The sequence below is a fragment of the Ovis canadensis genome, chromosome 20 (assembly GCF_042477335.2).
Source record: "Ovis canadensis isolate MfBH-ARS-UI-01 breed Bighorn chromosome 20, ARS-UI_OviCan_v2, whole genome shotgun sequence".
Taxonomy (NCBI): Eukaryota; Metazoa; Chordata; class Mammalia; order Artiodactyla; family Bovidae; genus Ovis; species Ovis canadensis.
This window is the reverse complement of record NC_091264.1, coordinates 41592524-41608624: the sequence shown is the minus strand read 5'-3', so window position 1 is coordinate 41608624 and position 16101 is coordinate 41592524. Positions and strand designations below refer to the sequence as shown.

At 55.9% G+C, this 16101-nt stretch overlaps 2 protein-coding genes across 3 annotated transcripts; one reads left to right on the top strand and one right to left on the bottom strand.

Moving 5' to 3' along the window:
* Window position 1: 1 nt before the first annotated feature.
* Window positions 2-6054, bottom strand: NELFE (negative elongation factor complex member E). 2 transcript variants are annotated; one of them, XM_069564354.1, is made up of 11 exons: window positions 5824-6054; window positions 5306-5388; window positions 3907-3976; window positions 3671-3816; window positions 3120-3194; window positions 2961-2998; window positions 2468-2775; window positions 2199-2343; window positions 1994-2048; window positions 1643-1745; window positions 2-314 (listed from the first exon to the last, which is right to left on the bottom strand). In XM_069564354.1, exons 2-11 carry the CDS (start codon window positions 5378-5380, stop codon window positions 217-219), a joined length of 1113 nt encoding a protein of 370 aa, XP_069420455.1. In that variant the 5' UTR covers window positions 5381-5388; window positions 5824-6054; the 3' UTR covers window positions 2-216. The 2 variants fall into 2 exon arrangements, with proteins under 2 accessions (XP_069420455.1, XP_069420454.1); XM_069564353.1 differs by lacking the exon at window positions 1994-2048 and having other exon boundaries at window positions 5824-6033.
* On the top strand, window positions 6037-16096 carry LOC138425926 (superkiller complex protein 2). Its single transcript, XM_069564342.1, has 28 exons — window positions 6037-6125; window positions 6203-6306; window positions 7057-7166; window positions 7266-7383; window positions 7476-7590; window positions 7694-7768; window positions 8055-8108; window positions 8210-8400; window positions 8565-8693; window positions 8886-9031; window positions 9409-9555; window positions 9688-9772; window positions 9965-10071; window positions 10402-10548; window positions 10624-10720; window positions 10906-11118; window positions 11197-11307; window positions 12595-12825; window positions 13188-13325; window positions 13476-13613; window positions 13749-13853; window positions 14176-14323; window positions 14405-14531; window positions 14663-14873; window positions 15026-15136; window positions 15212-15430; window positions 15610-15750; window positions 15846-16096. The coding sequence occupies exons 1-28, from the start codon at window positions 6104-6106 to the stop codon at window positions 16044-16046; spliced, it is 3741 nt and encodes a 1246-aa protein (XP_069420443.1). The 5' UTR covers window positions 6037-6103; the 3' UTR covers window positions 16047-16096.
* The last annotated feature ends 5 nt before the right edge of the window (window positions 16097-16101 follow it).

Genomic DNA, 16101 nt, shown 5'->3' with positions numbered 1-16101 from the left:
CTGTGTTCAAGATCCTTTTGGGGTAAAGGAGTGGGGAGCGTGCACTAGCCATGTGGTTACAACTGAGATCACATCTAACAGCCGTTTTTAAAGGCTCAACCCCAATCCCAAGTGCTGAAAAACCAGAGGCTGAGGGAGATGGGTGAGCTTCCACCTCAGTGTTTTACTGAGACCAGCGTTGGGGCAGATGAGGCACACGGAATCCAGCTCCATTCCCTAGAAGCCGTCCACAAGGTTTTCCTTGTAGACATCGTCGCTGTAGACAATCTGAGTCCTCTTGTCCCGGTGGCAGCCCTTAGGGCTATTCTGGACAGCTGGGGAGGGAGGAGAAGTTCTGTTAAGGTCTGAGTGAGAGCACTGACCAGACCTGAGGCCCAGAGTTTGGCCACCTCAACTCTAGCCTCTGGCCTTTGGATGCCCAGTTTCCATGCTGCCCTTTGGATGCCCAGTTTCCATGCTGCCCTCTGGTGGCCAGTATGGCTTCTTTACCATTAGCCCCCTTAAGCCTGTGGCTACCAATCCATGGCCCCAGTAAAGAGTGGGCAGTTATCATGGCACACGCAAACACTGTAATGAGCGTTTTGTCCTCAGAAATAACCCAAATGTTATTCTTGACACATGTAAATAACGTTAACCACCTACTTCCAGTCAGTACACCAAAAATTAGAAAATCTCCATAGCCCTTTGCTAACATGCTGGTCTTTCCTGGTTCCTTCTTTAGTATAACGGGTTACCCTGGCTCTGAACTCCCTTGTGCCTACTCCTTTACATGAAAATCTACTTCAGGTGAAACGGGGTTATTCATTCCATCAGGAGAATTCATTCCAGTGTAACTCTGGTCCTAACATTCTCCCTGGAGCTGTCCCTTCCCCCTTTTCCCTCCCTATACCCCATTCCCAAGGATTCCTGCCACTCTGGGGCTAGTGGGAACCCCCATGCAAGCTCCCATTGTCTTGGAGCTTTCATCTCGATGCTGTGGATCACTTCCGCCTTCTCAAAGCCTGTATCCTTCAGCTGCAACGATCCAGGCCCCTCGGGTCCTGCTCCTGGCTCTCTGACCTCTCCTTCGTCTCCTACGTTGCACCCTCAACCTCAGCCTAACATGTCAGGAGGGCTGGGGCCGTATGCAGTGTAAGGAGCACAGCCAGCTTCCTCCCGTAGTTCCTGACTATTTACTCTTTAAGTCCAGTACTGGCTCATTTCTCCTCTGCATTCAGTCTCCCCTGCAACACTATAGTGTCTTTTTGCAGCAGCCCTATGATACAGGTGACTCCCGTCTACATTTTCAGTCCTTATCGAACACCTGTGTTCCTGATTCCTAACTTCAAAGGCCTATTCTATAAAACCAACTATATTCCATCTCAAAATCAGTAAGGCCACATGAGGTGCTCACCTTCTTCGCCAACCTGACTCACTCTCACTTTCTTCCTTGTTCCAATCAATGCCTTGGAAATGGTTTCCAATACTTTTCTCTCCTCCTGCTTCTAACTGATAGAAGGCCTGAGGATTCTCCTTCTAATCCCCATAGTTGCCACACAAAACCAGATCTCTAGCCCCTCTAGGGCACCCAGGGACAGGCAGGAGAACAAAACAGGGTGAGCTGTGGGCAACAGACATGAGAAAGGAAGAATCCCCTTCTTACCCAGGGAGCCCCAGACAGACTTGCCCGTGGCGGCATCCAGCATGGGCTGTTTTCGGGCAATGCTGACTTTGAGCTGTACAGACTCCACTTGGGTCCCGTTGAGCTGGGGCAGAAGAGGGGAGCGGGCAGAGGATGGGGGTAAACATTACAGACAAACCAAAGGAGGGTTTCTAGGAGCTGTCATCCTAAAAATAGACTAAGTAGGAACTTGAGAATATAAGGTTTCCTGCATGAATAGGGAAATACTTTCTTTGTCAAAAGGAAATGATTTTCTCCTGGCTCCCAGTATTTTACAGAGAAAATATGAGGATGTCAGGAGGGATGGGAAGAACAGATCTGGGAAGTCCCAACCTCAGCAACGGCCTGATCTGCTGACTCCATCTTTTCATAGGTGACGAAGGCACAGCTGGGATGAGAAAACACAGGGTCAGTAGAGGGCCTACGGGCTCCTCGGGACCCAGGCAAACCCAGTGTTTCAGGCTGTGGAGACAGGCTAGCTTCCTCCCTCAGGTCTCACACCCCAGGTCCTCCTAGGACAACCCACTGTGGTCCTTACTTTCTGGGTGGGTCCATGGAGAGGTCAATGATGTTTCCAAAGGGAGAGAAGGCCCCACGGAGGAGGGTGGGTGTCATGTCTTCGCCATACACATACAGAGTGTTTCCCTTCCGAGGGGCCCGGCGTTCAGGGAACGAGTCTGACCCTATGGAACACAGGAATCCAGTCATGAGACATAGGCCTAGCTCATCCTCCACTTTAGAGTACCCTTTAGTAGGACCCACCCACACCGTATCTGAAGTCACTTCCCAATAGCCAAGATCACTCACTGCGGAAAGGGCCCTCTCGGTCGCGCTCCCTGTCCCGGTCTCGATCTCGGTCCCTGTCCCGCTCCCTGTCCCGGTCCCGGTCCCGGTCCCGGTCTCGCTCTCGATCCCGATCTCGGTCTCTATCTCGGTTCCGTTCACGACTGCGGTCTCGGCTGCGGCTTCGGGGAGGGGAGGCTGAGGAACGGGTACCACCACGTTCTTCATAGCCCCAGTCGAAGCTTCGAGGGGGGCCATCGCCAGCCCCTGGGCCCTCTGCCTCTTCCCCATCTGGCCCCAGTTCCCGAAGCCGATCACTGGAAGATACAAAGCTGGCGAGCAGCAGACAGTGAGGATCAAAGGGGGCTTTTACCTCATCTTCCTGGGTCCCACGCAGACTCAACACCCCCTCTGCAGCCCCAGCTCGTCCTACTTCAGTTCCAAACCTCCTAAGGACCCAGGCAAGCCTCTCGCACCCCCTATACCCCACCAACTGGGACCCCGACCTTTCTCTAACCTCTCATACAGAGATTTCCTCTGTGGACGTCTGGACGACTGAAAGAGACCAAGAACAGTTAAGACGAGTCTGAGTGGCTGGCATATGGCCTCCAATATGTGGGTTTCTCGTTTTTCTCAATCGCCTGCTCCTCAGAGACAGGAAACTGGAAACCATTACCTCCTGCAGGTCGTCGTCAGCAGATACGCTCCTCTGGAACGGTTGGAAAGTGGGGACCGGCCCCTTCTCAGGGTCCTGGGAAGGTGGGAGAGACCTACCTCAGTGAGGGATCAGGAGGCTGCCTATTGGGGGTGGGAGGCTCCCCTTCCCTCAACCTCCTCTTGGCTCCCCTGGTCTATCTTTTTGTTAGTTTCTCACTTGACTACGTGTTATTTTACATAAAACACTTAGTACACACTTGAAGCATTTAGTTTACTAAAAACATCTTGAACCTAATGACCTTCGCAACCTTTTCAACTCCTTAGAGAACACAATCCAACAGATCTATTACGTGACGGATTAGAGTCACAGAATACATAAGACGGAGGAGAATCTGGGAGGCGTCTAGTTTCTTCATTTTATTGATAACAAGCCTGAAGCTCAGAATGGCACCGCAACTTGTCCATGACTGAACTGGCATTACTTTCCCCCTACACCTACCTTCATTCCAACTTGGAAGAATGCCCTCTGACGTGAAGGATCCCTTAAACAATCTTTCTGCCTGTGCTCACCTTTAACTTCCCCTCTAGGGTCCGAGAACGCTTGAAGCCTGAGTTTTTGGTCTCGGCCTTGATGGCACTGATGGCTCCTGACTTCACCAGCTGCTTTGCCTGCTCTGTTGCCGTGGCTGTGTCCACCACAGGCTGCTCTGACAGTGCTGAAGTGGCAAGGGAAAGAGTTATTATGCTGGTCAGAGGTCAGCCGGTATGCTTACTTCCAGCCTATCCCTGCCTCCCCCGTCACTCACAGCGTTTGACGCCGCCTTGGCTGGCTGTGCTGCTGCTACTTTGCTTCTTCAGAGCCAGCAATGCCTTTTTCTGGGAACAAGAGTGAGAAGAGAGGGATTGATGAGGGCCAATCCCTGGCCAGGTCTTCTCCCAAGGCCCTTGGGCGCATCACTCCGGGGATGCCTTTCTGAGAGAAAATAATGCAAATGGTGCCCCTGGAGTGGTACACTGCAGCTGTCTTGCCTCTCACATATAGTCCCTCAGATCACATACACCAGCCACACCTACTCTGTCTAAACCATAGTATCCAGAGGCTTTGCAGAGTCTCGTATTTTTCAAGTTGAAAACAAGGAACTCAACCACAGACCATGGTCCCTGGATACACACTGCAGTTTAGTATAAGCCTCCATGCCTTCATAGGGGCTTCATCCATCTACCCTTACGTGTTTAATAAGAACACACCAATGCTTTGAAACAGATTTGCAAAAGAAACACAGATCCTCCTCTTGAGCTCACAGGCTGAGAAAGAAGATGACCAGACTGAATTGTCAAGACTGATAAGTGCAGAATGGAGCTGAAAGCAAATAAGATTTTTCTGATGCAAATGGTTATTAAACCGGGCCCTGAGTAGGATCTACATAACGTAGGCTGAGAGGAAAAGGCATTTTAGACAAAGAAAACAGGGTGGCAGAGATGCAAAGATAAGAAGGTTTTGAGAATACATGCTTTGGGACCAAGGAATAGTTCTATAGGAAGAAAGGCCAGATTAAAGCTTTTTATAGGCAATGTGAAACCACTGTGTTTTGAAAAAAGAAGGGCAGTGTTTAGTGTTTTCAATGCACCGTTTAACAGGAGTGAAAAAGTCTGTCCAAGAAAAGAAACTTGCTGAGAGCCCATTACAACAGTCAAAGTGAGCATCAGGAAAGACCTGATCTAGGGAATACATAGGAAAAAGAAAACAGAAGAAATTACTTTAAAAGAAAAATGAAGACTTGGCAAACGTTTGGCTACACAAATGGTGCAGGAGACAGAGGTGAGATATTCATCTCAAACAAATGGAAGAAGTGAATGCAGACAGTCCTATTTGGAAGACCAAGTTTAGTACAGACAAGAGGACAGCTTCAGTTGTTATCAGTAAGACACTAGACGGCATTGGAAAAACCAAGCTTGGGATCACCAGTTCTTGGGTGGTACTAAAAGCCATGGGAAAGGAAGACAACTCCATGGCAGACCACACAGAAAAGAGAGAAAAGAAAGTACACACTTGGGAAAGTCCATCTCTGAAGTTACACTGAGAGATGACAGGCGTCCAGGTATTAGCTAGAGGAATCCCCACCCCCCATCCCCTCACACTCACCCCAGGTGTTCTCAGTGTAGAGTCTTTGAAAGTTTGGGCCATGCCCACACACACTCCCTCACCTTTTTCTTGAGTTTGTTGAATTTCTTCTGCAGAGCCTCCTCCTCCTCGCTCAGTCCGGGGGGTATCACCAACATGGTGGCTCCTGGTTCGGGGGCAGGGCCCAAGACATCTTTCTCCACTGTCACCGCCCAGAGTTCACACGCCGTCCACACTGCTCCCGATCCCCCCCCTTCAGGCCTGCCTACTCCTATCTTCTGCCTCTCCCTACCCCTTGCTTAACCAGGCTGCCGTCCAAAGCCCACCTCGTCGGGATCAACCAGCATTCCCTTCTGTCTTCAGGAATCACGGATACCAGCGCCTTGGGGCACCATGTGGCCCAGGAAGCGATAAATACCCGCTCCGTGGCCAAGACGATGGCACCAGACCCCCCTATCTCGCTGGAGTTGGTATGGAATTGCGGGGTCCGAAAAGCAGAGGAAGCAGTGGAACCCGCGCAGCGCTCTCAGAGCAACGAAAGGGGCAAGAAGACAGAAGGAGCTCGGAAAAAGGGGGGCGAAGGCTGAGGAGACTGCCTTACCTGAGGGGGCGGCAACCGGGGCCCCACGGTCTCGGGCGGCGCCCGCGCGGGCAGCGGATCCCGGGCTCAGAGCGATGACGTAGCAAGGGGCGGAGAACGCGGTAACCAAGGCGGCCCGCGCCGCACACACTTCCGCCCGGCCTCCCACCAGTTTGGGTCAGCCCCTAAGTAGCTCTTATCCCGCCCCTAGGCCCATTTGTGCCGGAAGTCGCTTCTACTTCCGCCGGTTCCGGCTCCTCCTTACGTTTCCCGGCTGCCCGGCTGCTGCCGTGGCTCCAGGATGATGGAGACGGAGCGACTCGGTGAGGGGGAGGGGGTGGAAAGACGGAGGAGACAGTGAATGACCCTTAACTCCTGACCTGTGACCTTTCCTCCGTAGTGCTACCTCCCCCAGATCCCCTGGACCTGCCCCTTCGGGCCGTAGAGCTGGGATGCACGGGGCGCTGGGAGTTGCTGAATGTTCCTGGGGCTCCAGAGAGCACCGTGAGTGCCGATTCACCCTAACCTTGACCCTGTTGAGCTTGAAACCTCCTTCACCCTCCCAGTAGGATGTAAGCTGACTCAGCTGTCCTGTCTCTGGATACTTGTCATCCGAGCCTAGACTGGTGCTGGACAGACTCCAACCCAATGGACCTGCAGTGGGTCAGAGCCCATAAGACGATAGAGCAGGGAACCCCGAGGAAACTTTAGTTCTGAGAACTGCTCTTTCAAACTGCTGTTTTCTCCCTGGAGTCCTGTTCTGTCTCCAAGCACCAGGGCTCTTGGTGACTGAGATGCTAGCCTTTGAACACCACCTGGCTCTTCATCCTTAGGCCTGGGGCCCCGTTTTCCTAAAACTAGAAATTCTCAAATATCAGTGTGCCTGATGATTAGTGGAAAATCTCACGGACAGAGGAGCCTGGCGGGCCACAATCCGTGGGTTGGAACACAACTGAGTGCGCGCACGCACACACACACACACACACACACACACACAATTGATGGGGGAGCTTTTGAAAAATCCTAGTTCTTAGGTCCATAGATTCAGAAATCCAAAATCTGTATTGTTAATCAGAACCCTAGGTAATTCGGTTGCAGACCGTTTGTTCTGTAAAACAGAACAGCCTTTGGAAAATAGTGCTTCAGCCTGATTGTCCTAGTCTGGGACGTCTGTCATATCTGATCTAAATACAAGTCGCGTCACCTTCTCTTTTGTGTCTTACTCTCTTCCCTTACCTCGTGCCTTTGTTCCAGCTTCCCCACGGCCTCCCTCCCTGTGCCCCAGATCTGCAGCAGGAAGCAGAGCAGTTGTTCTTGTCATCTCCCACCTGGCTGCCTCTGCATGGTGTGGAGCACTCAGCCCGGTGAGGGGTCTAGAAGGGCCTGGGCTTGGCAGGTGGGTCCCTGAAGGAAGCTGGGACAGAGGAGAAAGAAGACCTGAACGTTGCTTTGCTTCTGTCCAGGAAATGGCAGAGGAAGATGGATCCCTGGTCTCTCCTGGCCACACTGGGGGCCCCAGTCCCCTCCGACCTACAGGCCCAAAGACACCCAACCACAGGCCAGATACTAGGCTACAAGGAGGTAAGTGGTCGTGGGTCACCAGAAGCAGAGTTAGGAGAAGGTGGGGTCAGAGGCAAGCTCAGCCTCACTGACGCTCTGTTCTCTTGCCTCAGGTCCTGCTAGAGAATACAAACCTGTCGTCCACAACCTCCTTGTCTCTTCGCCGGCCACCAGCACCCATCTCCCAGTCCCTGTGGGGGAATCCAACCCAGTACCCTTTCTGGCCAGGTGATGCTTGTGGAAATGGGATGGGAGGGGAGGGAGCCCTTAGTCTCCACCTCTCTCATGTCACTGCCACCCCATGAATCCTATTTGTCCAACCTCTCCCCAGGTGGAATGGATGAGCCCACTATAACAGATCTGAGCACTCGAGAGGAGGCTGAGGAGGAGATAGACTTTGAGAAAGGTGAGATGGTGCCAGGAGGGACCATGGGAGGTAGGGCTCTGCGCCTGGGGCCTGAGGAAGAGGGGCCAAGTCCTGTCACTGGGTCCTTGCTAGCTTTTCCATTCCCTTGAGCAAATTAGGAAAAGGTACCTTTTCCGTAACAACCTTTACTGTCATCTGTTGGAAGACTGTCACAAAACTACAGCTACAGCGTGTACGCTGTGAACAACATCCTGCAGGTTAATGTAATGTATGATTTGTACGGCGGTGTGCAAGAGCCCTGATTCTCTCTGTCCCCGTCCTCCAGACCTCCTTACTGTTCCACCTGGCTTCAAGAAAGGTGTGGACTTCGCACCAAAGGGTGAGTTTTAGTTTTGAGATGGGGCTGTAGGGGAAACGGTGCCCTTCTTCTTCAGAACAGAGGTGGACATGACAAGGTCTCCATTTTTGCCTTGCTCCTAGATCACCCAGCTCCAGCTGCCGGGTTGCTCAGCCTCAGCCGTCTGCTGGAGCCCTTGGATTTGGGTGGGGGCGATGAGGATGAGAGTGAGGCAGTGGGACAGCCTGGCGGTCCCAGACAGGACACTGTTTCAGCCTCTTCTGGCAGTGTTCCTCTGGCCCGAGCAAGCAGCTTGGAGGACCTAGTGTTGAAGGTTGGTGGTTCTGGGCGGTTGAGGCAGGAAAGAAGGGCCTTGTTCCAGACAGGGTGGGCTGGCCTGGTTGGTTCCCCGGGGAAGACTGGAGCATCTTCTGGGAGGGGTGGTAACAGAGAGCTTTCTGGCTGTATGTTTATCATGCCTACACCCCTCTCCTTCAGGAAGCGGCCACAGCTGTAGCCCCCCCAGAACCTCCCAAGCCCCCACCTCAGGAGCAGTGGGCCGTTCCTGTGGATGTTACCTCCCCTGTTGGTGATTTCTACCGCCTCATTCCCCAGCCAGCCTTCAAGGTAGCGTGGCCCAGGCCTCAGGTCTCCCTCACCTCCTCCAGCCCACTCCCTTGTCTCCTCTCCCCACCGGAGGCCAGGTGCCTTCAGTGGACAGAGGTCTTGGCCGTCTTCCCCTGCCCTGGAGGCCCCATGAGGTGGAGGCAGGAAGACCCCTGTGCCTTCTGCACCCCCATCTGTTTCTCTCTCCCACAGTGGGCGTTTGAGCCAGATGTGTTTCAGAAACAGGCCATCCTGCACTTGGAGCGGCACGACTCCGTCTTTGTCGCGGCTCACACATCCGCGGGGAAGACGGTTGTGGCTGAATACGCCATCGCGCTTGCCCAGAAACACATGACGCGGTACAGGCCCCTCCCCAGCCTCCCCTCCCCAGCCCGGTTCTCTCCTGCGACCTTTCTGTGTCTCTTCTCTTCTCCACCTCCCTGCCTCATCCTTTCAATGAGAGGTTCGGGGAGAATCCGAGGCAGGGTTTCAGAGGAAAACAAGAAGATGTAGGGAGAGAAAAATGAGCGGCATTCATTGGGGAAGGGGTTGGGGAACGGGATTTTTCCAGAGTAATTCCGTGAAGGGGAATGTGAGGGGAGTTTGGGTGAAGAAGCGGGGGTGCGGGAGGCACCTGAGCTCTGCAGCATGCTGCTGGCAAGGGCCAGGGTGGGAGAGGAGGTGCTGACAAGGAGCCTGTGTGGAGGGCCCGGCTGACTTCGTGCCCTCCTCCCAGCACCATCTATACCTCGCCCATCAAGGCTCTGAGCAACCAGAAGTTCCGGGACTTCCGAAACACGTTTGGGGACGTGGGGCTGCTCACCGGGGACGTGCAGCTGCACCCGGAAGCCTCGTGCCTCATTATGACAACAGAGATCCTTCGGTGAGAGGCGGGCATTCAGCATGGGGCGGGTTTTTGGTCAGGGAAATGAGGCCGCTTTGGAGAGCACTCTGGCTGAGGTAAGAGTGGAGACAGGAGCCGCTGGGGAGTCAGCCTGGGGCCTTTCTCCTCCAGCTCCATGCTGTACAGTGGCTCGGACGTCATCCGGGACCTGGAGTGGGTCATCTTTGATGAGGTTCACTATATCAACGACGCTGAGGTAAGGGGACAGGGTCCCCAGGTCCTGGCAGTCCTCTCCTGTGGGGTAGGTTCAGCAGCTCCGCTGCTCCACACGCCCTGGGGACTTCACTGCCTTCTTTGTCCCTTCTTATGGAACCTCGTGCCACTTCCCTGGGCAGAAGGGCAGCCCCCTCCGAGCTGCTGGTGACTTGTCCTCCCTTCCTGTGTGCAGCGCGGGGTCGTGTGGGAGGAGGTTCTCATCATGCTGCCTGACCACGTGTCCATCATTCTTCTGAGTGCTACTGTCCCCAACGCCCTTGAGTTTGCTGACTGGATCGGGTAAGACATGTGTCCCGGGGTGCTTGAGTGAAGGGGGCTGTAGCATTCCTCAGTTGGGGTGGGGGTGTAGACTGTCCCAGCGAGGGAGTGGTCAGGCCTTGGGGGTGGGGAGGAGAAAGGGGTGCGGCTGGGGAACATGTCCAGCCTGGGAGGTTGTGGAATCCCACCTGGGCCGAGATCACTTTGCTTGTTGAGAGACGGGGTGACGGGGACAGCCTTCCAGTCCGGCTCCCACAAAACCAGGGCAAGGCCAGGGCGGGGAAGACAGCGGGCACGTAGGCTCCTTCCCGCACTCCCAGCCCTGACCTTCTGTCATCCCCCCCTGCTCAGGCGGCTGAAGCGTCGCCAGATCTATGTGATCAGCACCGTCGCGCGCCCAGTGCCCCTGGAGCACTATCTCTTCACGGGGAACAGCCCCAAGACCCAGGGGGAGCTCTTCCTGTTACTGGACTCCCGCGGTGCCTTCCACACAAAGGGGTAAGCCTGGGATATGGGGAGAGTCAGAGCTGGGCCCAACTGGGGGTGACTGATGGCCGCCCTGCCCTGCCCCAGGTACTATGCGGCTGTGGAGGCCAAGAAGGAGCGGATGAGCAAGCATGCCCAGACCTTTGGGGCCAAGCAACCCACGCATCAGGGAGGGCCTGCCCAGGTGAGAACTGGCCGGCTTTGTACCTGCCACCCCTTCTTTCTCCTGAGTCTTTTCTTCCCTCGTCCTCCCAGGGTTTGGAGTGGAGTTTTGAGCACTGCCCAATTTGACTCTGCTTCACATCCCCCCACTTTGGCCCCCATTGGTTCAGGGACTCCATCTCCACTCCCTTCTCCCTGCTTCCTCAGGACCGCGGCGTGTACCTGTCCCTCCTGGCCTCCCTCCGCACCCGTGCACAGCTGCCAGTGGTGGTGTTCACCTTCTCCCGGGGCCGCTGTGACGAGCAGGCCTCGGGCCTCACCTCCCTCGACCTGACGACGAGTTCAGAGAAGAGTGAGATTCACCTCTTCCTGCAGCGCTGCCTTGCCCGTCTCCGCGGCTCTGACCGCCAGCTGCCCCAGGTGGGGAGGGGGGCTTGGAGACGGTGGGGATCGGGTGTTCACCGCCCCATCCCTGACCCTGGGCCTTGGCCCCCACAGGTTCTGCACATGTCGGAGCTCTTGCACCGCGGCCTGGGTGTGCATCACAGCGGCATCCTGCCCATCCTCAAGGAGATTGTGGAGATGCTCTTCAGCCGCGGCCTGGTCAAGGTGCTTGTGCTGGTGGGAGAGGGACTCCCCAAAGCATTCGTCACCTGCTCGCGGGGGCAGGGGCAGTGGGCAGCACAGTGCAGCGGCTGAGAACTTGGGCTCTGGATCCAGGCTGCCCACTGTTAACTCGCTATGTGACCCTGGGCAAATTACTTAACCTCCCTGAACTGTAAGTTTCACATTTTGAAATGGAGTTACATAAAGTATGAATGGGGGCTTTCCCAGTGGCTCAGCGGTAAAGAATCCGTGTGCGGTGCAGGAGCCACAGGAGACACAGGTTTGAGCCCTGGGTTGGGAAGATACCTTGGAGGAGGGCATGGCAACCCACTCCAGTATTCTTACCCGGAGAATCCCATGGACTGAGGAACCTGGCGGGCTATCGTTGGACATGACTGAAGTGACTTAGCACACATGCGCACAAGGTATGAACAGGCAGTATTCAGAAGAGAAAACTAAAAAGCTAGCAAACTCACGGAGGCCATTAGTAATCAGGAAAATGCAAACTGAAATACAAGATAGGACTTGGCAGGACTTTACAGTAAAACTGGTAAAATTCAGGAAAGTAGGCAATGCCAAGTGTTGCCCGAGACGTAGGCGATTACAGGATTACAGGAACCCTTGCACAGGTGTGGCCAGTCTGAAGTGTACCTGGAGCTCTTGAGGCAAAGACAAGTCTATGCCTACTCTTTGTCCCTAAATCCCGCTCCTGGGTGCAAATCACAATGAAATTCTCACCCTGGTTGATGAGGGAACACATCTGCTCTTCCTCTGTGGGCTGCTGTCTTGTGGCAGGGTGTGGGTGGCACCAGGGCCCTTCCCTGGGAGAGCAGGTAGGCAGCTGTATGCCACGCACCCCGCAAGGTGTTCTGTGGCAGGCTGGAAGCAACGGATTAGATATAATCACAGGAACACGGATGGACGTTGAAAATACTACATGGAAGAAAAGGAAACAGGAGATACGTGTCGCCTTTCCTTCAAATTGTATTACACACCCAACACATTTTATAAAACACATTCACATGAAAAGATACACATTAAAGATTGACAGAAAGGAGACGGGAGTGGGCTGTGGGGGTGAAAAGAAAGAAATAGGTACCTAAATAAATAAAACAATAGTACCTACTCTGTAGATTTGCCTTGAGAGTCAGATGAGGTCTCGTGTGTTAACCATCTGGGACTATGTCTAGTGCCTTAGCCTTGACTACGAAGTGGGGTGGGCTTGGCCAGGGCTGGGACACAGCTGTGTTTAGCCCCTTGGCTGATCCTCTCTTCCCCTCCCCATCCCAGGTCTTGTTTGCCACGGAGACCTTCGCCATGGGTGTAAATATGCCGGCCCGGACGGTGGTATTTGACTCCATGCGAAAGCACGATGGCTCCACCTTCCGGGACCTACTCCCTGGGGAGTATGTGCAGATGGCGGGCCGGGCGGGCCGGAGGGGCCTGGACCCCACAGGCACGGTCATCCTGCTCTGCAAGGGCCGCGTGCCCGAGATGGCGGACCTGCACCGCATGATGATGGTGAGCCAGGGCACCTCGAGGCCAGCTCTGGGCCCCTCTGCATCCTCGGTGCCCACTCTCCTCCCCTCTCCTCTCTCTCTCCTTTCCTTTGGTCTGGGAGCAGCCAGGGGAGGAGCGAGCCAATCTGAGGATGAGGGTGGATCTCGTCTTCTCTTGTCTTTTCACTGTGAATATGGAGCTAGGTGGGACCTTGGAGAGTCTGTTTATTTAGTCTCGCTCCCTTGCTTTGCAGAGGTGAGCAGGCAGTTTGTCTAGGGCCCCTAGGTTGCGGGGCTGGGACTATAGCTGCTTGGAGCAGAGCATCCGGGCAGTGGGTCTCCCCCCAACCCCCGAGTCTCACTGGCATCTCTGGCCTGGCCCAGGGGAAGCCATCTCAGCTGCAGTCCCAGTTCCGCCTCACGTACACCATGATCCTCAACCTGCTGCGGGTGGATGCTCTCAGGGTGGAGGACATGATGAAGAGGAGCTTCTCAGAGTTTCCATCTCGCAAGGACAGCAAGGTGAGGAGGTGGGTGTGCCCAGGTTGCCCTGCAGGATATGGGACAAGGGAAGCCAGGCTAGGACCAGGCGGGCCTCTGGAAGTCAATGGGTGAAAGTGGAGAGAGCTGGTCCGGAGATTCTGGGTTCACACCCACCCTGGCTTCTCCCAGGCCCATGAACAGGCTCTGGCTGAACTGACCAAGAAGCTGGGGGCTTTGGAAGAGCCCGAGGTGACTGGCCAGCTCATCGACCTGCCTGAGTATTACAGCTGGGGGGAGGAACTGACTGAGACCCGGAGCCAGATCCAGGTGAGCGCCTGTGAGTGTTGGGGGCGGGGTGATGCACGGGGAGGAAGAGACTGGGACGGCCTGGGTACACCTGAACCTTGTCCCAGCATCTCTGTGACACTTCTTATCCCCTTTCTTCTCATCCCTGCTCCTTAGCACCGCATCATAGAGTCTGTGAATGGGCTGAAGTCTCTCTCAGCAGGAAGGGTGGTGGTTGTGAAGAATCAGGAGCATCACAACGCACTGGGTGTGATCCTTCAGGTGAGGGCGGTGGGAATCTGGACTCCAAGGCCGAAGGGAGCAGCCAGCCCTGTCTCCATCTTCCCCACTTGGCGAGGAGCCAGTTGTCCTCAGCAGTGCTCTCATTTTTCCCTCGAGCCCTCCTTTCCTCCCATCCCCAGCACTTCATGCTCGTCTCCTTGTCCTCCCCCCGAGCCCTGCCCCCGAAGTCTGCTCCAGTTGCTTGACTTGGCTACCAGTCTGTATGGCCGCCCCATGCTCCCTGCCTGACCTGGGGGATCTGGTCTCTTCTTGGATGTCCACTCCTCACACTGCCCCGTCCTGGCCTCCCCACGTCCTCTAGGTCTCTTCGAACTCCACCAGCAGAGTATTCACAGCCCTGGTCTTGTGTGACAAGCCCGTGTCTGAGGACCCGCGGGAGAGGGGGCCAGCCTCCCCAGACGTGCCCTACCCAGACGACCTCGTGGGATTCAAGCTGTTCCTGCCTGAAGGTGAGAGTGGACGGGTGCCCGGGCTCTTGCCAACAGCACGGCTGAGGTGCCCGGTCTGACCCTGCTCTCCCCTCTTCTCAGGGCCCTGTGACCACACTGTGGCCAAGCTCCAGCCAGGAGACGTGGCCGCCATCACCACCAAGGTGCTCCGGCTGAACGGGGACAAGATCTTGGAGGACTTCAGCAAGCGGCAGCAACCAAAATTCAAGTCAGAGATGCTGGGGAGGGACCATGTGGGGGTGGTGGGGGGGTGTGGTCAGGGAGGCTCCCTTAGTCCTGGGGGGGGTTCCACAGGAAGAGAAGCCCCTGCCCCAGGTCTAAGCCCAGCTCCGTCCTCAGGAAGGATCCGCCCTCTGCGGCCGTGACCACTGCTGTCCAGGAACTGCTACGACTGGCTCAGGCGCACCCCACGGGACCCCCTACCCTGGACCCTGTCAATGACCTGCAACTCAAGGATGTGTCTGTGGTCGAGGGGGGCCTCCGGGCCCGGAAGCTGGAGGAGCTGATCCGGGGGGCTCAGTGTGTGCACAGTCCCCGTTTCCCTGCCCAGGTTGGTCCCTGGATGTGAGCTTCCCAGTTGGGAGGGACGGCTTTCCCTCTCATCCCCTGCAGACTGGCCGCCCGCGCCCCAGCCTTGGTCCTCAGCTCCCCTGCTGAGGTCAGGGAGGAGGCTCACAAGCCCTTGCCCTTGGCTCCTCGCAGTACCTGAAGCTGCGGGAGCGGATGCAGATCCAGAAGGAGATGGAGCGGCTGCGCTTCCTGCTGTCGGATCAGTCGCTGCTGCTGCTCCCCGAGTACCACCAGCGAGTAGAGGTGGGGGGGCAGGGCTGGGCTGGGGGGCTGGCGGGGAAGCCTTCTGCCGGCTCCCAACACCCGCCATCCTTGCAGGTGCTCCGAACTCTGGGGTATGTGGATGAGGCGGGCACAGTGAAGCTGGCCGGGCGGGTAGCTTGTGCCATGAGCAGCCATGAGCTGCTCCTCACCGAGCTCATGTTCGACAATGCACTGAGCACCCTGCGGCCTGAGGAGATCGCTGCCCTGCTCTCCGGCCTGGTCTGCCAGAGCCCCGGGGACCCTGGCGATCAGCTCCCCAGCACCCTCAAACAGGTATGGGGATGACGGCCAGGACCCCTCCCTTCCTTGGCCATGGCATTCCCAGTACGTCCCTACATGTTCCCCAGGTGCCCTCCGAGTGTCCCTAAGAGCTGGAATGGTTTCTCCTTTCATCCCGGCCTCCTTCCTGGAGCAGGCAGGCAGGGCTTAGAACCTTTCCTCTCCATCTGCAGGGGGTGGAACGGGTCCGGACTGTGGCCAAGCGGATTGGTGAGGTCCAGGCGGCCTGTGGTTTGAACCAGACCGTGGAGGAATTTGTCGGGGAGCTGAATTTTGGGCTGGTTGAGGTTGTGTACGAGTGGGCCCGGGGCATGGTGAGTAGCTGGGGTTTGGGGCCTTTGTGGACAGCCAGCTGGGGAGAGGCTGTCCCGGCCCACCGTATTCATTCCCCACCCCGCTTCCCCCACAGCCCTTCTCTGAGTTGGCAGGGCTCTCAGGGACTCCTGAGGGCCTGGTGGTCCGCTGCATCCAACGCCTGGCCGAGATGTGTCGCTCGCTTCGGGGGGCGGCCCGCCTGGTGGGCGAACCTGTGCTAGGTGCCAAGATGGAGACGGCAGCCACCCTGTTACGAAGGGATATCGTCTTTGCTGCCAGTCTCTACACCCAGTGACTGGCCCCTGGCTACAATGTAACAATAAAACTGCAAAGCCCCTGTGTGAACCTGA

Coding starts and splice junctions, on each gene's coding strand:
- LOC138425926 (XM_069564342.1), top strand. CDS start 6,104: ATGATGGAGACGGAGCGACTCG. Junction 9,032..9,408: donor GCCCAGAAACACATGACGCG/GTACAGGCCCCT, acceptor CCCTCCTCCCAG/CACCATCTATACCTCGCCCA. Junction 9,773..9,964: donor ACTATATCAACGACGCTGAG/GTAAGGGGACAG, acceptor TCCTGTGTGCAG/CGCGGGGTCGTGTGGGAGGA.
- NELFE (XM_069564353.1), bottom strand. CDS start 5,380: ATGTTGGTGATACCCCCCGGACTGAGCGAGGAGGAGGAGGCTCTGCAG. Junction 2,344..2,467: donor CCGAGAGGGCCCTTTCCGCA/GTGAGTGATCTT, acceptor TGTGTTCCATAG/GGTCAGACTCGTTCCCTGAA. Junction 315..1,642: donor GTCTGTCTGGGGCTCCCTGG/GTAAGAAGGGGA, acceptor CTCCCTCCCCAG/CTGTCCAGAATAGCCCTAAG.